This window comes from Triturus cristatus, chromosome 3_1, assembly GCF_964204655.1.
Source record: "Triturus cristatus chromosome 3_1, aTriCri1.1, whole genome shotgun sequence".
NCBI classification, from domain to species: Eukaryota; Metazoa; Chordata; class Amphibia; order Caudata; family Salamandridae; genus Triturus; species Triturus cristatus.
The window spans coordinates 486,754,956-486,779,730 of record NC_140583.1 but is presented as its reverse complement, the minus strand read 5'-3'; the positions used below and the strand labels follow the sequence as shown (position 1 = coordinate 486,779,730).

The following is a 24,775-nucleotide window of genomic DNA, read 5'->3' as shown; positions in this document are numbered from 1 at the left end:
GCCCAGCACCTGGCAGGATCTTTAAACGCCAAGTCAGACTAACTCAGTGACATTGCTGATGGGGAGAATGCTGGCTTGATCTATTGAACAAGTTACTTACCTTCGGCAACGCCTTATCTGGTAGATACTGTTATCTAGCTGCAGATTCCTTATCTTAGAATTATCCCCAAGCATCAGACTTGACCCAGAATTTTTTTTTGGGTAGTACCCATGCACGCTGATAAATGGCATTGTTTGTCTGTGTGTGGCATAGTCGGCCGTGGAAGTGACATGCACAGTACCCATATAGGCGTCACCACAGCGCGCTGATGTCAGTTTATTTCCGTGACTTTCCTCACCTGGAGGACCCATGAAGCACACTGACCGCTGGTGTTGAAAACTAGGGCCATGTCAGGGGAAAGCCCTTACTATAGAAATCCAATCACAGAGCGGGGAAGAATGGTGGGGTCGGTAAGGAATCTTCGGCTAGATAGAGTCTCTACCAGATAAGGCGTTACCAAAGGTAAGTAACTTGTTCATCTGATAGAGACTTCTAGTCACAGATTCCTTACCTTAGAATAGATACCCAAGCAACACCTCCCGTGAGGTGGGTCTGCAAAACAATTTTACACTAAAACGTCCTGCTGGACTAAAGGGCAAAATGCCCACCCCTACAGACCTGACTTTCCAGGCAGTAGTGCTTGGTAAACGTGTGCACGTTGCTGCCTGGCAGATGTCCAGGACCAGAACTCTGCATGCTAATACAGTGGTTGCATCTTTGGCTTTGGTGGAATGAGTACACAAGCCCTCTGTGGGTTGCTTCTTGGTCAGTGCATAGCAGATTTTAATGCAGAGCACAATCCATCAGGAGATGGACTGCTTCTGCAAGGCCTTTCCCTTCTGTGTGCCGACATACCCATGAAGAGTTGGTGGTCCACCCGAAACTCTTTTGTGTGGTAAGGGTAGAACAATAACTCTCTTTTAGGGTCCAGCCGGTGAAGTCGCTCCTCTTCCTTGGAGGGATGTGAGGGAGTGTAAAAAGTAGGCAAGGTAATGGACTGGCCGACATGAAAGGAAATTACAAATTTCTGGAGACAGGAATCTCTAGTGCGAAGAACCAGCTTGACTGGGTAGATGTTCAAGTACAGAGGCTTGGATGACAAAGCCTGAAGCTCACTGACCCTCTGGGCAGATGTTATTGCCACCAGGAAGGCTGTCTTGAAGGTAAGGAGCTTCAGAGAACAATTGTTCAATGGACTGAAAGGACTGCACATCAGAAAAGTTAAGACTAGATTAAGGTCTCACTGAGGCATGATGAAGGACAAAGGTGAAAATATGTGTAGCAAACCTTCAAGAACCTATTTACAACACAGGATTTGAAGAGGGATGGCTGATCTAGTAACCACAAAAAGACTGAGATGGCAGAAATATAGCCCTTTAGGGTGCCCATAACGGAGCCATGCTAGGCAAGAGAAAGGATAAAGAGAAGGACCTATAAGATGTGAGCAGAAAGCGGGTCAACCGGTTTCTTTGCACACCATGCCACAAAGCGTGCCCCAATGGCAGGGGTATACAGTCCTGGTAGAGGGGCACCTGGCTGCCAGAATAATATTGCAGACTTCCGGCGAAAGGTCAAACTGCCAACTGTCATCGCTCAATCTCCACGCATTACGGCAGAGTGTTGACAGGTTCTGGTGGAGAACCCTCTCCTGCTCCTGTGACACAAGATCTTCTCGTTCCTGATCTTCTTCAGAACCCTGGGCGGAGTGATATGGGCAGAAAGTCATACAGAGGGCTTGAGCCCCAATCGAAACAAAAAGCATCTCCGAGTGAGAGCCTCAATAGAAATTTCAGCACGCAAAACTGCTGACATTGCACGTTCTTGGCATTGGCGAACAGATCTGACCAAGGCTCTCTCCACTGCTGAAAGAGACCTTGCACCACTTCTGGATAGAGGCTTCAGTCGTGATCCGCCAGGTTTCTTTGGCGGAGTTTGTCCACCTGACATTCAGAAAGCCCACCAGGTGTTGTATCACCAGGGATATTCTCTGGCGTTCAGCCATGTCCAGAGTTTTAGGGCCTTTTGACAAAGGGTCCACTACCCCCCACCCCACCTTGTTTGTAGCAGCACCACATGACCGTGGTGTTGTCCTTGAACACCTGCACTAGCCGTTCTTTGATGGAGGGAAGAAAGGCTTTCAGTGCCAGCCGGATCGCCCGGAGCTTAGGTAGCTTAATGTGGAGTCTGGATTCTGCTGGAAACCACAGGCTTCTGATCTCCACCTCTCCCAGAGGGCCACCCTATCCCAGGAGTGACACATCTATCACCACTGTCAAATCTGATTGCAAAAGGGAATGGGCATTTTGCCTGATCTGTCCTGCAGGATTTCCTTGTCTGAGCAATTACATGGACACACCACCTGCAGAGGTACTTCCTTGGTATCTATTGACAAAGTGAGAAACCTGTGCTTAGAAGTCTCTATCAGAAGAACAAGTAACTTACCTTTGGTAATGCCTTTTCTGTTTGAGACTCTTATCTAAAGCAGATTCCTTTCCTACCCATCCTCCTTCCCATTCTGTGGAATGGACTCCTACAGTCCAATAACATGATCCAAATCTAGAGCTCTGCACACTAGTGTAGTCTGATTTCTTGGGCTCCACATCCTACTCTGCAGACAGAGATCAGAAAAAAGCTGATGTCGGCGTGCTGAGGTGGCACAGATATAGTGGACCTGATGTCACATTCGGGGCAGGGACAAGTTGGCACGGTGCTGCATGACGCCACCTACCAACGTGCGATGGAATTCTTATCAAAATTCTTCGGATCCAGTCTGGCGCCTGGGGGAATTCACAAGGTAAGGAATCTTCCGTAAGAGTCTCTACCAGAAAAGGCGTTATCCAAGGTAAGTAACTTGTTCTTCTTTGCCATACACTCCCCTCTGGATCGTTCCCTCCTGGGGGATGTCTTCGGTTTTGACTGGTCTCAGACCCTGCAGTGCACATTTCTGCCAATCCCGCCTCTGTCAAGGGTCCTGCAGAAGATGCAAGACAATTGGGTATGGACTGATTCTGATTGTCCCAGTCTGGCCAAGGATGATCTGGTATGCCTATCTGTTGGCACTCATAATTCCCTTGTTCCTTTCTGCTCTCAAAGCAGGATGATCAGGTCCTCCACCTAGCCCCAAGACACTGTAGCTGCACATTTGGAGATTGAGTGGTGGCTGGATAGAGACCTTTTACTTTCCTGAGGACGGCACCAAGACATCATCTTGGAGGTTCAGAAGCCTGCTACTAAGTTCATCTACGATGGACTAAGTTTGCTCTATGATGGGAGTCCGAAGGAATTAACTCCTTTAAATCCAGCCTTTCCAACATCATACAATTTGCATTGTCCCGCGTTTAGCAGGGCGTAACAAAAGTGAAACCAGCATCTCAGTCTCCCTCTGCAGACTGGAAGAGCAGTTTCGAACTGCTAGCCCGACTTTTCCATTTAAAGCCATAGCAAAGTCAAATGTCCCCCTGAAATGAGTAAGACACCCCTATGGCAGGCCGGCCCAGCCCTAAGGCATGGTGCAGCATATTTCACGGGAAGGACGTGTACTTTATGTGCTCTGACAGTAAAACGCAACACTGTTGTTAGGTCTCGCCTAAGCAGCGCGTATGCGCCACATAGGCAAAAGACCTTTAGCAATCGCTTCGGCTTTTCAGCCAAAAACGTGCACGGGTCCCATTGCCTTCAATGGCAATGCGTGCGCGTCTGGCTATTCACTTGCTGGAGCGAGCGGCTGGCTCCATACGTTATCAATTATCGCGGCGCCAGCCGCTCGCGCAAGTGAATTGTGCAGGCCCCCATCCCGCCGCGCGAGGCGCCCGCGCTTGTTAATTATATTACTGGTAAACTAACGATAAGACGTAATGCAAACGGTTTGGCCCATCAGTGGAAGTGTATTTTCAGGGTGAAGTAAATCAGAATATTGTTTCTGGCTGTTGGATGTATGTAGTGCAGTTTCAAAATTAACAGTACAAGCAAGGAGATTTATCTTAGACTGCAGGAAAACATAAGTGCAGCATATCATGTTGAAGCCTGCAAAGCAATCAGCCATCTATTACTGAACGAATCATAAACAGAGATGGAGGGTCATTTCACCACTACTGAAGGGCCTACTGAGGCCACTTTGAGAAGGCGCTCAGTTGCATGCTCTAAGTGAGTCATAAGCTACCCCTGAATTGCAGGAGGACTGGTAAGAGTAGTTTATAGTCCCGTTGGAATCACAAGTTTCACAGAAATTCCGTGGTCTCATTGGTTTTCACCCAGAGACTGCGGCTACTGACCGCAGCTATAGTCTGAATGTTAAGGTGGAAATGAGGAATAACATACTGAATTGGGTGCGGTTTTTCCAAGCTGGTAATTCCTCATTTCAGAAGTTGACCCGTAGGATCCACTTTCCAATCCCACAGTACCTTTACCTCTTGGGGTTACTGGAAACCCCAGTATCATAAACTCCAAGTGCACCACACTTAAATCTGCTAGAATATGATTACTGCTTCATTCGTGATCAGACCCTGAGTGCATGAAAATGTGGTATTTCCTCATGGGGACAGGCTTAAGTGGTTCCACTCGAACAAGAGAAAGTGCTTTGAGATCACAGTGGTTGTAGATGTGAGTGCTATGCCAGTAACAGTAGAAGTACTCCAGCAGGGGCACTTGGCAGGGGAGTGATTGTGTGACGGCGGCACCAATGATTCCCACCATTGTGACCGGTTTTGAAGATAAGTGGGGCTGCTTCGGCGGCAGGGCCTCTGGCGGCAGGGCGTCTGTGGCGGCAGGGCCTCTTTGGAGACAGGGCCCCCTCTCGCATTCAGCCTGAGCTGTATGCTCGGGCTTATCTCTCTGCTCTGACTGCAGCTAAATAACACGGTATCCTCCCTGCTTGTTGAGTTGCATTAACTCGTGTGTTTATTTAGTTATACTGCCAGGCGTGCACTGTGGTCGGCTCAAGCGCAGCGAGTTGTGGGTATTGACTCCCCCGGGACACTGGTGCACTTCACTACAAATCTGCCTCTGGCTCGGGACAAGTTCATGGCCTTGGTTGCAGTGTCAGTAGAGAGGCCAAAGAGAGAATGGGCATGAATTTAAACCTATATATGGAGGTTGTCTAGAGGATTTTCGAAACTCACTGAAAAGTTTGTGCAGGGAGTCTGTGTTGCTGTTTATCCTGCCCTTGTTTGGTGTTTGTATTGGGGTGGTACTAGGGCGACAAGATTGTGAAAACCAAGAATTGGGACGTTCCGCAAACATAGACGTAGGACTCCAGTTTTCCATTGGCCAAGCGGCACAGAAGGAGGTGTCAGCGCAGACCAACATCTGAAAAACAGAACACGAAGCATTAAGGGGCAATTTAAAGTAACTTAACACACAGTGTTATCTCTGTAAACAATTTGGATTCTGATATGGCTGCTAACAAATTCTTCACCCAAACAGATGAGAACTGCTTTCAATTGACTGAAAACCTGGGCATGTGCTAAATTAACTGACATTTGCAGAGACACATGATAGAAAACAGGACGTCCCCGGTAACAGCGGGACACCCGGTCACCCTAAATATAATAGCTGCACAATGCAGTATGACCTGGTAGTAAAGTTGTGCTGTCTCTTACATTTCAAATAATAGAGCGCACACGGGTACTTTCATGAAATAACCTCTCTCCTTTTCTGACGTAGTGATAAAGCTCAGGGGAAAGAGCTTGAGCGGAGGGTCTCCTTGATGTCTGCTCACCCCTCTTTGCATCCTACTCTGTCATTTCATTTCGGTTAACTAAACTGGTTTCTGCTAGGGGCAGGGGTTGCTTACTAATTTTGAACGAGAACACATAAAAACTTATCTCCCCGTCCGAAAACCGGTTCATGTGCTAAATTTACTAAAAATGTGCATTGAAAAATGGTGAAAACCAGGACTGCGACGGATCCGGAAGCCGGGTCACCCAATGGTGCTGCTTCTGTCTCTTCTATTCGTGTTGTTGTTGTGTGTGATAGGGAAGCTTCATCTGCTGCTGCTTGTCGTTTACCTGGCCTGAGTGTGTGTGGGAAGCTTGCGGAGCTGCTAACAGCATTAAGTTTGTGTGAGAGAAGTGTACATTAATGTTGCCTATGCTATACCTGCTCGGAGTGCATAAGGAAAGTTTGTTCTACTGATGCTTTTGTTGTACCTGTTCTGTTTGTGTGAACGTGTGCGTAAGAGGGAAGCTTGCTCGGATCATGTCTGTGTTGTACCTGTGCTCTTTGTGTGTGGGGATGTGGGAGTGAAGGCTGATTTGCTGCTTTCTCTGATGATTGTGCTCTATAGGTGTGTGTCCCCTGTTTTGCTTGTATGTGTGTACGTCAAGCTTCTTCTGCTATTCTCTGTGCCATATGTGTTCTGTATTGTGGCTTCTGTTCTACTTGTATGTGTGAGGGAAGCTTGCTCTGCTGCCTATTCTGTACCTATTGTGTATTGGTTATTGAAGTTGCTTTCTGGGCCATGTGTGTTATATTCTACTGGTATGCATAATGTAAGGGAAGTTTTCTCCACTGCCTATGCTGCACCTATCCTGTGTGGGTTGATGAGGCTTGCTTGCCTCGGCTGTATTAGTCTTTTGTGTGTATGGGAAGCTTCCTCTACCACCTGTGCAGTCCCTATTTTGTGTGTGTTAGTGAAGCCTACCTCCTGTGTGTGTTTTTGTTAAAGTTTCTCTTCTGCTCTCTGCCATGTGTGTTCTGTTCTACTGGTATGTGTTTGTGTGAGGGAAGCTTGCACAACTGGGCCTTCCTTCTCATCTTTGAACCCCCCATTTCCAGTCTATAGGCACTATCTAGGCTTACCGGGGCATGACAATCCAAGCATGGTAGGCAGTAACACTAATAAGTGACCTGCTATCAGTGCTGCCGTACCTTGTGTGTTTACAGCTGTGTGCAGCCCGTTCAAGGGAGCTGTGAAAATAATATATTTTTTTATCGTACACTTTGAACGACATGACTTTAAAGAGCTTCCTCGTGCTTTTTTTAAATACTCTTGTTCTTGTTCGTGTGTGTGTGTGTATGTATGTATGTATACATACACATACAGAATAGGCACTTCCATCACTGTTGCACTTTGTTATTGAGGCTACTGTGGTATGGTGGCGGACACGAGAAGTCTTCTCAATGCAAGATTTCTTGGCATTGCCAATGATTTTTTTTAGCTATGCTGTACAGCAGTGCAACGTCTGTGCAGCATGGCTGAAAGAAAAGGTAAAAACAAGCACATGCAATAACAACGCTGGCTGCCTGATAGCCTTTTCTTTTTTGTACTTTCAACAATGGTGCACGGTAGATGTACTGCATCTTAACAACATGGCTTTAAAAAACATTAACAAAGTTAAATAGTACACTCTCAAATCTTGGCCATGGCGCAACATCTTGTGCTTTTGGGTAAATCACTTAATCTCTCTCTGTGCCTAGAAAGAAAAAAATGTGTTAAATTGTCTGGTTCTGCTGTAAAGCCAACACAATAAGATGATGGACGGAGCGCTGAAACTTTTCAGACACTCACCCCCAGTCACTAATAGATCTGGGTTGAATCCAGGATGCTTGTTTCCGGTCCAGGGAGGATCTGACCTGACAGTACTGGCTGGACTGTTCCCACGAGGAACAGGGTCAAAACTGATTTGTATATGGCTGGTTCCAAACTGGGGTGGCATAGTGAGCAAAAGAACAATGGATTAAACCCAGATCTCTTGACTGGGGGTGAGTGGTAGAAACATTTCAGCACTCCGTCCATCATCTTATTGTGTTTGGTCTGTTGTAAAACCCTCATTGCCCTTAGGCCTGGGTGCACTCTAAAACCTCCCACAAAAGTGTGCTCCATTCCATATTTGAGTGCTCCCTTACCAGTCGATGACTTTTTTGTGTACTGTGAGACTCTCCACGGCGTACCTTATCTGCGAGCAGTGAGCCCTCTCTTCCAGTCGTGTGCACTGTCTTTAATCTGCATTAGTACTCCTTTTCAACACTGAGGCCCTGGTGTACTAACACTTTGCACCGGTTTGCCTCACAAAATTGGCATGTACCCTGCACAAAGTGTTGTGCTGGGAATTACATTGCAATTGAAAGTTGCCTGAAGTAACGCACAGTAGTACTATACACTCCTTTGTGTCAAGGCGGAGTACTGTTGCTCGAATATGATTTTACCATGAAAAACAAAAGACAAGACGTTTGGCTAAACAGGAACAGTTTAATTAAACACTTGGGCCGAGAGCACAGTTATAGAAGCGGGTCTGAGGACTGACTCAAAATACAATCCGTCTGAGCAGGGTTTATACATTTTTTGGGGTATCGTAAAGTACTTCTGACAATCCATTTTTAGGTTGAGCCTGGGCAGCGCATGCGCTGCTCTGCGAGGCATGCTGTATTCAGGTAGGAACTTGAAGCTCCGTCCACTCTCCACCCATATATTTCATTGACTTGTGTCATTGTCCACTATAAACTGTGGCTGTTTATTGGTCAATAGGCTTAGTAGTCCCTCCTTAGTACCGTCTTGTCTCATTTTGTAAATCCCTATGGCGATACCCCCTGGAACGAGTGTTGTTACTTGGAAGGCTTTAATTACAGCCTCTGAGCACTATTTTCTCAAATAGCTTTGTCCTGCCTACTGTTGCAAACAGGACACCCTCTCTCCTAATGTTTTTTTTATTTTTATAACACAGGCGCTGGACTTTTCAATGCAATAGGTCTTGCATTTGCAAGAGTTTTGGTTATTGAGGTTGTAAATTAGAATGCCTTTTATTTATCTGTTTTAAAAACAACACAAAAATACAAAGGCATTGTCATTTACAATGCCAATAGCTCAGACTCTTGAAAATGCGAGGCCTATTGCATTGCAAATGCTTGTTTTTAATTTGGAAAGACTTAGTCACCCCATTGGTGAGTGCAGGGTTACACAGAGATCCCTCAGCGCCGCTGACTCCTGAATGGTGCGAAAAGAGTTGATAATCCAAGGTAGCAAAGCACTCATCATATTAAGGGCAACTTGGTTCTCTAGTCAAAATGAATGTAGCAAGCTACAAAGTTGCATCTCTGTTACCTTCCGTCTCCTTTACTCTTCGCATGGAGCTTGAACCCTAGACAGCTTTCCACCCTCCTTGGGAAAACGTACTGATGTCTCCCATGAAAGGAGACCATAGGGGCCTGCACTGGAGAGATATGCTACCTCCCTCCTGCAGGAAGCAACATTGGTGTTGGCCCTAAAGGCGAACTTAAAAGATCAAGCTGCCTGTGACAAGCAAATGAGTAACAGTTGGGGGAGGGACAGCCCCTCTGTTTAGGTAGACTAGCTGGCTCCCGGGAAGGAGAGAAAACCCGTTGTCAAACTGGATTTTCTGGGGCGTGTAGCCCCCTTGATAATGATACGATGATATACCCTGGACCGAGTTTTACACCCAGTAGGCAGGCAACACAGTAACTGTACAATTATTACAAGCCATAATAGTCTATCTGTTACTTTTATGCTGGTGGTACCTTTTATTGACAGTGATACACATATGCCTGACCTCTTACATACCTGTTCATTGACCTATACTATGGGCTTTATGTATACCTGTCTCACTACGATTGGACCACAGCCTCTGAACAAATCATAAGTTGACCCTTGGGGCTCTGCGACATCTTGTTCGTATTCTGGGACAGGAGGGTATGTTTCAATAACCACACCACGTAAAAGCTTTACAGTGCAAAACGTATCTCTGCCGTTGGCGGTACCATTTCAGTCTTCATACTTTCAACTTGACTTGTGATTCACCCATTCATTTACCAATGTCAGTGGCTGCAAACAATGTGTTAGTAATCCTGGGCGGTAGCCTTTTTCATTTATGCTTGCTATACCTTTCTTATTCTGACATCGGATTCCTAGCCCATGCCCAAGGCAAGCACTAGATTCCATAATATTTATGATGATACCCAATATACCTATTACTGATGTGACGGCGATCGGTTCTGCTGGGAGTGTGGTGCCCAGAGTGTTTGGGGCTTCCGTGGACTCCCAGCCCAGCTGTTTGTGAGGAGCTGTGGTACAGTGATGCCGTGAACTGACTGGGGCAAGAGTCAGCCTCAGGTGGCCTCTGTGAAGCCGGTTTCCTGCCTGAGGGGTGTTCCCGATGTTTGTGGCTCCCTGGTGACGCCCACCCTGCCCGCCGAGGAGTGCTGATATTAGATGCGGGGGTCGTGGGCGGCTCATGAAGACCGGCAGCTGTGAGGGTCTCCTTGCTGCATTCAATGTCGCGTCCTGGCTTTGCTTCTCCCTGCTCACGAGGATGTGTGGTAGTGGGGGCAGTTAATTTTGTGTTTTTAAGATCACACAAGTCGATCTGAAAGTACAGTGGGTTTGAAGAGGAGGACTATTTCCGCATTATTAGAACCAGTCACTCTTGACCAGCACTAGCTGGGGCAGAAGTAATTACAAGTACAGCAGACCAACAAACGCGGCATGTCTATCAAAATAACACAGCTACACAAACAGGTTTACGCATAACCTTGTTCTAGTTTTCCAGGACTTGTGCGTGTTGCCGGGGCTATTTTTAGGTTGAGCCTATAGTGGCAGCACACATGCGCTGCTCACTCTGCGAGGCATGCAGTAATGGAGTATGGAGTGGAAGCTACGCCCATGTTTTTAATTGGAGTATGAAGAGGAAGCTCCGCCTACTCTCTGCCCATGTTTTTAATTGGCTCATGTAATTGTCTTTCATAAATGCTGCCTTCTGATTGATTAAGTCATTTGTACTCTCCCATGGCTTCCAGCCCCTTTACTTCGAATGTTACACAGTATGGTAGGTGTTATTTAGACTGTGAGCACTACTTTGTCTGTGCCTTCTCGCCTCCTTCTTACCCTTCTCTTGTCCGCACTCCAGTTGTCAGTGCTCCCCGTCCTGTTGTCCGTGATACTGCAATGCAATAGGTCTCGCATAAATGCAAGTCCTGTTGCATTGCAAATGCTTGTTATCAATACTCTCATCCACCGCAACGAGCAGGCGCCTGGAGTCGTTTAGAATGGTTTTAACTCCTTGCAAAAACTGAAAATTCAGAGACAATTACATTTGGCATAGAGATATCCACCCGAAAGTAGTTGCCTCATATACATTTTGCTCCACTTTTGCGTCCTTCGCTAAAACGAAAAACATCGATCCCGAGTTCAGGTCAGGTCAATTTACGTTTATTTGGACCAATGGTCCTCAAACAGTACATATATTTGTTAAAATAAATCTAAAATGACATAACCTTAAATACACTAAAATACATCTTAAAACACATACAATTATCACACCCTCCATTAAATAATTAAGTCTGGGTGAATTATTTACTAAACCAATAAGAAGTGCCTTCACTCTTTGCATAAATTTCCCAATAGCAACGGCAATATCTAAATTGCACATTTCAGTCATCAAAATTACAACTTGCGCCCTGGACTTAATCTCATATTTCCTAAAAATCGGTCTTAAAAACATGATTCGAATATCCATAAACTTCTGGCAATCTATTAAGATGTGTAACAAATCACCAAGGTGCAAATAGATCTTCCCGTCTTATCAATCATTGAGCTATTTACCGCATTATTTACATAACAAAGGTTCACCCCAATTCTTACCCTTATAACCTCTCTTCCTAAACGACAATCGGGTAACCTGTCAACGTAGGGAAAGCATTGTTCAAGTATACCATGCCGCAGTCATAAAGTGTACTGAGATTTTATTCGCGAGGTAGTTTTGATCCTGTGCCTGCGATAGTTCATTCCCCGGTGTTAGAATCCGGGTTCTCTAGTTGGCACAGGTAGGTACTTGTGACAAGCAGGGAACCTTTCCTCTAGTCAGGGAAAGGGGTTATACTACTAAAACAACCCCTGCTCACCCTCTAGGTAGCTTGGCGCGAGCAGACAAGGCTTATCTCAGAGTGTTGTAGGTTAAGCATTTGTGAACACATACAGTAACCAAGTGACAACACTACAGATGGACACCACACAGGTATTTATATTAAAAATGAGGATTCTTTATATAGGATTATCACAAGACCATTAAACGATTAAAAATACACAATACGGTTGCTTAGTTGGTAGAACATTGCTTAGTTTCTCTTAAGTTCTTAAATGCGACACTTTAAGTCAATGTACCTTAGATGTGACACGCAGGGCAACGAAAGTGTTGCAGCGATGCAGATGCGTTGAAGTTCTTGGTGCAAAAGAAATAAAGACGGGATCTTCCAGATGCGTTACGCTTCTCCGATGTTGCGAGAAGGCTCGGCTCGATGCGTCAGCTACAGCGGCGTCACCCTTGACGAGATGCGACGACAGCGGCCTTGGCAGCGGCACTCTTCTCCAACGTTGCGAGATGCTTCTGCTCGATGCGATGCTGCAGCGGCGACACCCCTTCTGCGAGATGCGACGACATTGGCTCAGACGGCGGCACGCTTCTCCATGGATGCGAGGCGCTTTTCTGGATGCGGTGCAATGCGACAACTAAGATGGCTGCGATGGCGACACGCTTCCTCCTTGATGCGAGACTCTTCTCTCGATGCGGTGCAGTGCGACAGCTACGATGGCTGCGATGACGACACGCTTCTTCGGCGTTGCGAGACACTTCCGGAATGATGCGAGACGCTTCCGCTCGATGCGATGCTGCAGCGGCGACACTCTCTGCGAGATGCAACGGCAACAGCTCTGATGGCGGCGCGCTTCTCTTCCTTGCGTTGCGCTTCCAGCTCCTTGCGACACGCAGTCCCTCAGAAGGCCCAACAACAGCAGCAGGCACTTCCAAAAGACTCTGTGGAGCTGGGGGTGAAGTCCACTGGTCCTGGGACTTCGTTCAGGGGGCAAGCTCAGTTCAAGCCCTTGGAGATCTTTTGAAAGCACAAGTTGAAGCAAAGTCTTTAGTAGTCTTTCTCCTCTCCTTCAGCAGCAAGGCAACCACCGCAGGCCAATCCCCCAGGTCAGGGACAGTACTCCTCCTACAGCTTTCCCAGTTCCTTCTCCTCTGGCAGAGGTTCTTCTTGTTTCAGCAGAATCTAATTTCTTGGGAGCAGGGTCCCAATACTTATACCCCTAATTCCTTTGTTCCTCTGGGGTAGAGGGGCCTTTGCCAAGTCCAAACCAATTCTTGAGCACTTTGTTGACATGACTCTGCCTTTCTATTCAGGGTGCAGGGCAGAGACATCAGCCGCTCCGCAGGAGGTGGAGCCAGCATTGTGGTAGCAGAGCACAACCCTATTCAGAGCCCAGGTGTACTCCTCCCACCCATCTGACTGCCAATCTTCCTATTCACCACCAGGCTACCTAGCCCTGCCCCTCTGGGTTTCCCCAGCCCTGTCACTCACACAACCAGACAGGCAGATACACATCATAGCAGAGGCGGGCTGAAATGGTCAGGCAAGCAAATACCAACTTTCTAAAAGTGGTATTTGCAAACACAGAATATTAAAATAAACTTTACTAAAAGATGTATTTTATTATTCTGAGTTCAGGCATACTAAACTCGAATTTCTACCATGTTCCCTGGGTCTGTTAGGATCATAGGATGTAACAATTCTAACAGCCCATTCTGGCCTATGGAGAACAGGTAGCCTTACAATAGTGAAAAACGAAAATGGCTGTAATTCACTATTAGGACATGCCACACACATCAGGGCTTGTCCTACCTTATGCTTACAATGCACCCTGCCCTTGGGCCTACCATAGGGGTGACTAATATGAAGTTAAGGGAAGGTTTAGGGACTGGCAAGTGTGTGCACTTACCCAGTCAGCATGACAGTACCAGACGGCACGCAGGTTCTGCAATGGCAGACCTTAGATACATTTTACCAGGCCGCTTCTGTGGGTGGCGCAACCAGTGCTGCAAGCCCACCAGCAGCATTTGTATTTACAAGCCCTGGCACTCCTGGTGCACTTTACTGGGGTCTGACAGTAAACCAAATAAGCCAATCATGGAATCCAACCAACATATACATTTTAAATAGGGAGCACTTGCACTGTGGCACTGGTTGGCAGTGGCACAGTGCTCTGAGCAGCTAACACCAGCAAAACACATGAGGCACAGCGACAAAAAGTGGAAGGGAGACTCACGCCAAGGTGCCAGGTCTAACACCCAGCATCCTAAGTACCTTCGTATCAATATTAATCATGTAAGTAATGGGACACAGTTTAACCTTCATCATACCACACAGCTTCGTCATGATAGCTCTAGTCTCTTTTGCCCATTTTAATTCGCTGTTCGGAATTTCGTTTTTACACCATTGTGATATTTTGGTGTTCTCACCTACTCCTAGGCGTTGCCAAAAACGGAGAAGGGCCATACTGGCTAAAATGCCCCATGAGGTCAGTCTTAATTCAAGTGTTACGGCCTGTATATATATATATGTATGTGTGTATAGCACAGGTTCCCTGCATAGACGATAAACTGCGTTTGGAATGGGAGTCTGACCTGGGATGTCCTATTGCGGATGATCAATGGTCCGCCTGCTGCAAAGTCACCAAAAGAGTATCATTAAATAGTCGCCATAAGCTTTTACATTATAAGTTTTTTCGTAGAAGCTACATGACACCGGCAAAACTACATTCTGTTGACCCGGAGAGGCCCCACACATGCTGGAAATGCGTCGCCCCACACGCTGATTTCGCCCATATGACTTGGCCCTGTCCACGTATACAATCGTATTGGGTACAGATACACAACATTCTGGGGGAGATGCTTGGGCTCACTTGGGTTCCTACCCCGGAGGTGGCATTGCTGGGGTATACGGTCAACTTTCCCAAGTCAGTTCGGAGGTTAGTATCCCTATGTTTTCTGTTGGCAAAGCGAGAGATTGCACTGCGCTGGGGGGGCGGGACGGTCCCCACGACGCAGGACTGGCTCACTGATTTGGCCTTTTGCAGCATAAACAGCGAGATCTATTCTAGTCTACTTCCCAGCATAGCGCGCCCTAAAGATATCTGGGGTTCATACAGAACATATATTGCGACACTGCCCACTGCCTCTTCCTCCCGCTCCAGCTCAGGGATTGTGCCCACAGGGGTTGGTTAGCTCATGCAGTCGGAACACTGTCACGCCAGGCGGGCATTGTGTTGTGGAGGTATCATCCTGCTCCCCCCTAGACAGGCACAGATTGTGGAAAATGTCGAAGTCAAGAACACATGAGTTTGAGAGTAGCGATTGGTTGCCAGGAAAAACATTTGAGGGGATTGGGCTACACAAACGAAGTTGGAAAGGTGTGACAAGTCTGAATAATGCTGCAAGGACCAGGGGGACTTCATCGCAGAGCTAGGAGTGTATATTGTAAATGGAGGCAGATGTGTTGTCATCGAAATGTGTATCGCACACCAAAGACTAATGTAACTACTGATGAGATCTTATTGTTGATTTGATTATAAAAGATAAATAAAGTTTTTTAAAAAAAGTGTTACGACCTGTACCATTGCCGACAAGGGGAGTGAGAATAGTTTTTTTTTATTTTTGCCTTCCTCAACATCCCAACCCTTTTTGCCGCTCAAGTATAACAGTTCCGCGCCATACAGAAACTGTGGAGGTACCATGGCCGAGTAAGGTTTTAGCACTGGTCTATCTAACATCGCGCCATAGGTTTTGTTAAACAATTTCAGTCCGCTAATCGATGCTGATGTTCTTAATGTTAACGCAACTAGATGGGTATGCCATTTCAAACCACAGTCTCAAATACCTATATTCTGTGACCGTTTCTACTTTCTCAGTCCCCAAAAACCATGAGAACCCAACTTTCCTCCGGCCAAAGCTCAAGGCTTTAGTCTTGTCCATATTAACCACAAGTTTTTTGTTGGAGCAATAATCGTTAAAAATATTTAGTTTCCTTTGCAGGCCAATTTCGGTCTGGTCCATGATTACCAGGTCGTCCGCATAGAGCAAACATGCAATATGCTTACCATCTTGTCTCGGTCTTGCCCCATTTGCGTTCCCTAGGGTCAATGGCAAATCTGCCAAAAACAGAGAAAACAGCAGGGGGGCCAGTACGCATCCCTGCCGCAACCCATTTCCAATTTCAATCTTCCCGGATAAACTTCCATCTATATCTAAAATTATCTGAGCCAAGTTCTTTGTATGGAGCATTTGAATCAGACTTAGCAAATCTTTTGGGATACCATAACTGATTAGGGCCTCCCACAATAGCTCCCGGTCCACCAGATCGAAAGCTGAGCGGAAGTCTACAAAACAACAAAATAAATGTCCCCGCTGTTCAATCGCCTTCCGCGCTATGGACCAGAGAGCAAAGCAATGGTCTGTTGTGGAATGGCCAGCTTTAAAACCCCCCTGTTCCGGGGGTATAATCTGATTACCCCCCCCCCCCCCCCACACTCTTTAAGTAGTCCCAAAATGGCTTTTGCAAAGACTTTCTCCCCTATAGCTAGAAGATTTATTAAACTATTGATTCTTCGGTAATTTCAGATCGCCCTTCTTATGAATTGGTCTTATAATTGCACCCCTCCAACTTTTTGGTACAATTCCTGTCTCCAAGATCACTGTGTACATCTTTGCGAAAAACTCTGCCCACCATTCTGGTCTAGTCTTTATTATCACTGTTGGAAGATTATCTGGGCCAGCGGCACGGGTAAGGTTCAAACTTGCTATAATTTTCTTTATATAACTAGAGGAAAAATATTCTTTTAGATTGTCCCTCACTAGTGACCAAACTGGCATCCCAGCCTTATCTTGTGTTGGCCATTTCCCATATATTTCCCCCAGGTAACCCACCCAGTCATCCTCGGGGACCATACAGTCTAGGGATCCTACTTTTCTACCTGCACTTTCTTGGACCAATTTCCAAAAACCTTTGACATCTCTAGTTTCAATTTCCTCCAACATGTTTGCCCACCGTTATCTTTATAAGTTCTTTTTTTGTTCTTAATTAATGTTTTATATCTTACCCTTTGTGACTGGAGGGACTGAGATAATTCCACATTAAAACTACCCCTCAACCTTCTTTCCTTTTGCCTGGTCTGTGCCTTTACTACCCGGCATTCCTCGTCAAACCAGGCATGCATATTTTTTATTAACTCTCTGGTGTCCAGGCCCTGACTTTCTTTTTTTTTCTTTTTTTTTTTTTTTGAAAAACCTTTATTGACATTTCAACCAATAACAAGTATGGGCCTACAACCCCCGGGGCCGGCCGCTAAGCAGTCAGAGTAGCAGAAATCAATATTTATCACAGGCCGCACCTCGGGGAGCAGAATCTCCATGCTAGTATACTCTCGGCCACTGAACAGCCCAAGTAGGAGACCAGGATACAAAAGGTTTTCATTTTATAATAAGGGAGGATGAAAGGATCAGGTGCCAAACAGTTTCCCAGCAGCAAGAAATGGCAGGCAGAATAATAAACGTCAACAATAAGCAGCAATTTATCTAGTCAATGGCGCTGAAACAGGAAGTTCAGGATGTGGAGGAATATCACGGCCATTTGCGCCTGCAGTCCCCTGCCCTAAAACCCAGAAAACACCACGGAAATCGTGGCACACATGAAAACGCAGCGATTAACAACGAAGGAGTTCTACCATGCTGATCCCAGAAAAGAAAGACAAAGAAGAATAAGAGAAGAAATAGGAGGCCATGGAAAAAAGAGTTAAAGACTAAAGGATCCCCTCCCCCAACCCCCCACCCTGCACCTCTGCAGATGAGTACGGCCCCCCCCCCAGCAGTGTGCCTGTCGCCCCGGAACCAGACCCGAAATATAGAAGAAACAGAGAAAGAGGAGTAAGAAAAGAAACCCCACCAGACGGGGGGGTAGAGAGAATATTAATAAACTGGAGGAGGGCCTTCAAAACATGCCCCCGGCTTCTCCCTCCCGCACAATATGTTTTCCCCCAAAGCAAACAATAAGCAACACAGAATCGACCATGTCAAAGAAGAATGGGGAGCATTATGCGCCTATTACACTAACAGTTATGCCGTGAGAGCACGCAACCCCTGAGCCCGCCCGCCTATTAAATGACCACCTCTGAAGGATCAGCCTTATCCTTGGCCGCTCTTTGCAAATCTACCCATGCATACCCATCGACCCAGTGCCATGTCCAATGTTACAAAGAAGAGGAGCGTCCAAAAAAGAACAGGAAGCGACACACACAGGTAGGGTGGAAGTCTCTGAATACCAACACAGTCAGCAGTATGGAGAGTCGTCTTTCCCAGTGCTGCCCCAGGATCTGCACTGCACACAAGGTCCAAGAAGGCGAAATCAGCCAGAGCAGGCGACCGTTGCTTGAATATTGCCTGGGTCGCCGGAGGCCGCGCACGGGACAAGGCCACCACCCCCCACTCAGGTCCAAGACCTCCGGAACAGACCAGACCCACAGTCAGCCGATCACACGTTAGTGTACTGTCCGGAGTTTCCAGCTGGTCACTATCCACAGGGGCGGCCACGACACTGTCCTCCTGTGTGCAGTGTAGGAAGTCCCCGTGTACCTGGGGCCAGGCAGGCAGCAACTGTTCCGACGCTGATGCCACCCCATCAAGCTTACTCCCCAATACCCAGGCGCCGTGAACCAAGGTGGAGTGAAGGGCACCGAGAGCCTCGAGAAGATCACCATACCCCAGCACAGCTCTCGGCGCTCGCTCCGCTACGCTCCTCAGTCGCACACTTCCAATCGTGCTGCGACCCAGTGTACAGGATGGTAGACTTCGTCCTGTCAAGATGGCCGCCGGGTAGGTCCAACCCAGATTGGGACCAGAACTCCGGGACAAGCGCCTCAGGTTCCATGTCACTGGAATCAGGGTTTTGGGGGCAGGCAAAAAATTTATCCGGTGTGTGGTCACGGGCAACAGTCATCCCCACCACGGACCTGCGCCCGCGAAAATCCGGGGGCAGTCCGCAAGAATCAGGGCGAGTTACGGGCGGCGGCCGGGCAGCTCACCGGCGAAGGCTGAGGCAGTCGCCGGGGGATCTTGGATTAGCCACCACGGGCATGCACTCGTTCCGCTACGCTTAGTGGTAGGAACGACCACGGCGAAATGTAGGCCGATATTCGCACCGCTCCGGTTGGTCCGACGCCACCCAGTCACCAAAGGCCGCTGTTGTTGAACTGCCGCCCGGCCATGTTATCCACTAGAGGTCCCGGTTCCAGGGTTGCACAGGCCGCCAACTTCAAATGGACATTTCTCCGGCGATACCGCCGCCAGAAACTTCGGAGTCACACGATCGGTTGCCGCTCTCATTCACCAACACGGGCATATAGCGCAGGCTAAGGATCTCATGCAGGATATCTGTGCGGGATGCGGAGGTTCACGGAGCCGGGAGCCTACGCTGCCGTCCCGGTCGCCATCTTGGCTCCTCCCGGCCCTGACTTTCTTGATTTAAATTGTATTTTAGGGTGTCCACTAGCTACTTATGGTGGTTTCAAACCAGATGCTTCCATTTCTAGCATGGATTTCCTCTACAGGGATCGCCAGCTGGGTTTCCTTTAATTTCTCAATATGTTCCTCTGTTATTCTAGTTGTCAGCCGTTTAGGGTAATCCACATGTACCTGTAGAGCCCTTTCTCTATTTTTGCTACTTGATAAATATAATTCTGTCCTCGGAGGGTAATGGTCGTTGCCTTTCATTTTCACCACCTCAAAATGTTTGATTAGCCCAAAATGCCAGGCATGGGAAAACACATAATCTATTGGGCAGAGTTGCTGGCCCTTCATAAAAGTGTGACTTGCTGGCCGATCCAACTGCATTCTCCCATTTAGACATGCCATGCCTAATGAACCCATCAACTGAGAAAATTTCGCCTCCTGTGGTGAGGTCTCTCCTCTAGGGAAATTGGCCACTTCAATATTATAAGATGTTAGTAGTTCCTTGTGCCAGCTATCCACCCTTCGGGGGTCTAATGTATGATTAAAATCACCCAACACCAATAATATATCCTTCTGATAATTTTCACTTACAGTCGCTATATCTTCTTTCAGCTTTTCCAGGTTCTCCTTATATTCATGGTCCTTTCCATTCTGTATATATACATTTATAATACATATTCCATCATAACCGGGATCTGACTTCTGCAGCAGAACCCTACAACCTAGTGCCCAAGCACAGTGTAGCTTCACATTTTCGACTTTCCTAGCTATCTGTGTGGAGATCAGCGTTAGTTGCCCCCCCCGACGGCCTCCCCAAGCTGTTTTTCTTTGCTGCTTTAGTGTGTCAGGTGAATCCTTCTATAACTAGGGTTGCTAGGGTGTCATAACACAGCCAAGTCTCCTGCAAGCACACAATATCATTACTCCTAATGAATTTATCCACATTATCTTGAATCGATATTTTCTTGTATCCGTTTATATTACATGATAGGACTGATAGGCTGTGTGACGACCCATGCTCCTAGTCGATTTCACTCAGGAACCCCTCCTCATCGAACTCCCTAAATTCTGGGGTTGCTAGGACGTTAAACCTGTTTCCAGCAAGTGTATCTCTTTCATGTCTTGCAATTTCATTATCAGTTATAGTTATCGCAAGATCCTCCTTCTTATTCCAACTTGAGTCAAATATTCAATGCTTTAGCGCAGCGCCAATATGAATCGACTTGATTTCACATCGCTTATTTGACTGCAGAAATAACGCAACTTAATGTAGTAGCGTGGAACTAGTGACGGTGCGGTGAATGAGTGGTAGCTGCGTGGATGGGGTAATACCATGCAGTGGAGCAGGCGAGGTAGTCCTGAGGTTAGCGGTGTAGTTCTGCCAGAGGTTGTCGGGTGCTGGGGTTGAAGTTCAGTAGAACGTGTGGGTCGTAATTCGGGAAGGTGGGCATCAGTCGAGTGAATCTGGAGGGTGAGGGTATTGTGCGGGGTCGGCGGTAGCGTGTCTTTTGGAGCTAATAGTGTGGTGCTGGTGTGTGGCACTCAGTGTGGTGCTGACGTCTGGAGAATAATGCTCGGAAGAGGTATTTTGCTTGGTAGCAATGTATGTGAGGGGGTTGTAGTGTAATACAGGAAGAGATAGTGTGGTGTGAGAGGCTGTAGTGTAAATGGATGTAAGCAGAAGCACAGTGGCGATACTGTAGTGATGAAGCTCCACATCCTCGAGAGAGGATGTGGCTTAACCGGTTAGAGCTGTCCACTGCCAAGCTGGGGAATGGGGTTTGAGTCTCGGCAACGACGCTCAACATCCTGTCATTCTGGGCTCATCACTTAATCTCCCCATCCCTAACAAAAGAAAATGATGAATGGGTTTGTCCGTAACGCAACTGGCACTCATGTAAAGCACTATGAGACCTTCCAGTCGAGTTCGCGCTATATAAAATTCCGACAAAAAATAGAAGCTGGCAGGTTAGTGCCCGGCGGCTGCAATGAGGGCTGAAGAGGGAGTGCAGTGATAGGGTATTCGTGTAATGCTGTGGGTGATGCTGTGAGCTGGTAGAACTGTCACGGTAATCTTTGTAATGCAGCAACAGTGGCAGTAATGGGATGGTGGCCTTGAATTACTGTGCTGTGGGCAGTACTTGTCCTGGGCAGTCCTCTTTGCGTGTGTGTTAGCTGGATTTCTATTGGCCTCTGTGTCTGCCCCACATAGTGATACACTGGACAGGAATTAGTCCAACACTGGATCGCACCAATCAGAAAGCTGCAGTGCATCGGACCTCTAGAAATACTCGTGTACCTTTCTGAGCAGCTGAGACTTTCCACCACAAAGTGTGTGACGTGCACTCTGCACTGCCATTCAGTTTTATACTTTTTATGCACTCTTACATTCTGTACCGTAAACCAACGATGGTGAAGGCAGGCTCTCTCTCCCAGATCCATTGCGCTGCACTTCATGATTGCATGAGTGACAGGAAGAGTAGCCTACGCCAAGGACTTAAATATGTTCATTCCACACCCATATGGGGTCCATAAATGACGCAAACATGAACATTATATTTAAAGGTGCAGTGGTGGCATAGTGCCAATATCGACCACACTCACCAGCCCTCACGCAGCAACATACAGGTAACATAAATAATCAGACAAGACACCTTTTTGGTGGAAAAAATTGCTGCAGGTTTATTAGCATACCAAATATGCCAGCATGGTGGGTTATCTTACAGGCGATCCAAAGGCAAGCCGCCCCTCGCTGCCTACCACCTGATGGGCCAATCCAACTTGCATCATGGCCTTAGCCAATCGGTGCTTAGCGGTTGTGGTGAGGGGATAGCCCCTCCCACTTCCGGTGAACCATCGGTCCACCTCCTTACTCACGCCCCCCCCCCCTACGAGGGGCGGAGCGTTCAAGCGACCCCCGGTTGTACAGGTTTCCAACCGCTCTAGGAGCGCCGTCGCACCCCAGGGTCCACCGCACAGACTACCTGGGGATATTATGTCTCAGCACCCTTTGTGCTCCTGAAGAGGGTACCCCTGAGTACCTTTCCGCCTCTGGATCACCCTGTAACTCCGCCTGCAACACAAATAAAAAGATTAGAAAATCCTTCCCCCCCCACCCTGAGTACGCCGGGTAAGCGGTAGGGAGGGAAACGACATCAGGGTGAGGGCCAAAGAGGCCGCCAGGTGGGCGGGGGAGGAACTTATACCTCTCCCCTTCCCCCACCTAGGCCGGAAGTGACGAGCGTGATCCCGAAGGGGTCTCCGACCACTAGGCTGTCCAGTGTGCCATCCTGTGGCACTAAAGGGGCCGCCCTCTTATGAGGGTCCACTGCGGGGACGTCGTCGGTCAGCCCGCACAGTGCCAATATCGGCCACACTCACCAGCCCTCACGCATCAACATACTGGTAACATAAATAATCAGACAAGACACCTTTTTGGTGGAAAAAATTGCTGCAGGTTTATTAGCATACCAAATATGCCAACATGGTGGGTTATCTTTCAGGCGATCCAAAGGCAAGCCGCCCCTCGCGGCCTACCATCTGATGGGCCAACTTGCTTCGTGGCCTTAGCCAATTGGTGCTTAGCGGTTGTGGTGAGGGGATAGCCCCTCCCACTTCCGTGGAACCATCGGTCCACCTCCTTACTCACGCCCCCCCTACAAGGGGCGGAGCGTTCAAGCGATCCCCGGTTGTACAGGTTTCCAACCGCCCGTAGGACAGACGGGGCGCCGTCGCACCCCAGGGTTCACTGCACAGATTTCCTGGGGATATTAGGCCTCAGCACCCTTTGTGCTCCTGAAGAGGTTGAGTACCTTTCCGCCTCTGGATCGCCCTGTAACTCTTCCACAGCCCTGGGTGTGGCGGCCGTCGCAGCCAGGGCCCCCCACCAAGGCCGGCATTCCTACTTACATCCTGCTATTTCTAGGGCCTCTCCCCTATCCAGCAAGAAACAGGCCCATGCTTTTACTGGACAGATGTACCCCATCGTCCTCAAAACACCCTGTTAATTTAGCGTGTAGCACCCATGTCTAATGAAGCCAAATCTCCTCTGCTCAGTGAATTTACGCATAGCGCAGATGATCCTCCTGCACGCAGGCTTCATGGCCTCCCCCGACCGAGCTCCATGCCACGGGAGCCGGGGGTGATTTCAGACCACTGAAGTTCACCTGTCCCCAACGGGTTGCTAATTTGCACCGTGTGGTCTTCTTCTAGGGTGCATTACTTCGCCACATTGACCAGACAATTTCATAGTTCTTTTAAATTTATGCCTGGTGCACATAGTAATGGTGTCACAACAGGTTTGAGGGAATAAGTGTATGGTGCCCGTTATTTGACACTGCACCCTTTCGTGAAGTGACAACTTACGCAGCCTGCCCTGCTTGCCGAACGTTCGACCGGTCACAGATGCCCGGTCCCTGCTATCCACCTGTGACCCTAGATACTTACACCAGTAATGGTGTCGGACTACCAGATTCTGTGTCACATGTTTCGCTGTAGTCCCTTTGGTGGATCCGCTGGGACCCTTCTGTATCCCTGCAAATGCTGTGTCACACGCTACGGCCCTTTAATGTCCTTGCCCGTCCCTCACAGACACCTGACAGCCTGATTCCCCCCGCAGCTTTGGTGAGGGGTTTTGGGCCCAGCACACCCCCGTCTATGTTTCTAACATTTCTCTCCCCTACAGGCTCCAGTTAGTGTGAGTGGCTATCCCAGTGCTGGCAAGGCATGTCAATGGCCATTCCCCCCTTTTGGTGACTATCCTGCCATGGGATATGTGACATAAGCATGGGTGTCCTCGTGAAATTTGAAGAATATGCCCGTGCACTGTCAGTAACTCTACCCAAAGTGGGGATGAAAGAGCTGGAATGTATCAAGTTCAAAGCTGTTCCAAACAGGTGCCCCCAAATAAGTTTCTACCAAGGGCAACTGGTAATACTACCACATGTGCTGTTGCGCACGAGTATGCACTCCTGACCTGGTTTGGAAATTATATGAATTGTGCCCACTGTGGCACCACCGCACCCTTTCGCGGAGTGACAACTTACGCAGTTCACCCTGCAACTGACCCTGTAGCTTAATACAGCCCCTTGATGCCCTTGCCTGTCAGTCACAGACACTGGCAACATAATACCCAGCAGCATGTTGGAGGGGAGAGTCCCACATACCAGTTTGCGTTTACATCATACCTTTACAGAGGCTCCAGTTTGTGTAAAGTGTGTGTCACTGTCCTGGCAAGGCATACCCAGTAACCCGTCCCAATCTGTAAATGTGGTATTCTGCGATGTCGCTTTGTTCCTTGCATCATCCGCTGTATTTCATTTCTGTAGTGTTGTGGACCTCAGTATTACAGAACATCCTACCAGTGAACTTAGAGACCTTCTAATTGCATCTGTATCCTACATGAGGCCTAGAGCGACATTGCAGTCTGCTAAATCAAACACAAGATGGT

At 47.8% G+C, this 24,775-nt stretch overlaps 1 protein-coding gene across 1 annotated transcript in view; it reads right to left on the bottom strand.

The window, feature by feature from the left end:
* Nucleotides 1-5,157: 5,157 nt before the first annotated feature.
* Nucleotides 5,158-24,775, bottom strand: part of TUBGCP4 (tubulin gamma complex component 4) — a 491,481-nt gene continuing 471,863 nt past the window's right edge. Inside the window, exon 18 of the mRNA XM_085644307.1 lies at nt 5,158-5,344. Within this exon, the coding sequence (XP_085500433.1) occupies nt 5,191-5,344 (154 nt within the window). The 3' untranslated portion in view covers nt 5,158-5,190. The remainder of the gene's footprint in view (nt 5,345-24,775) is intronic.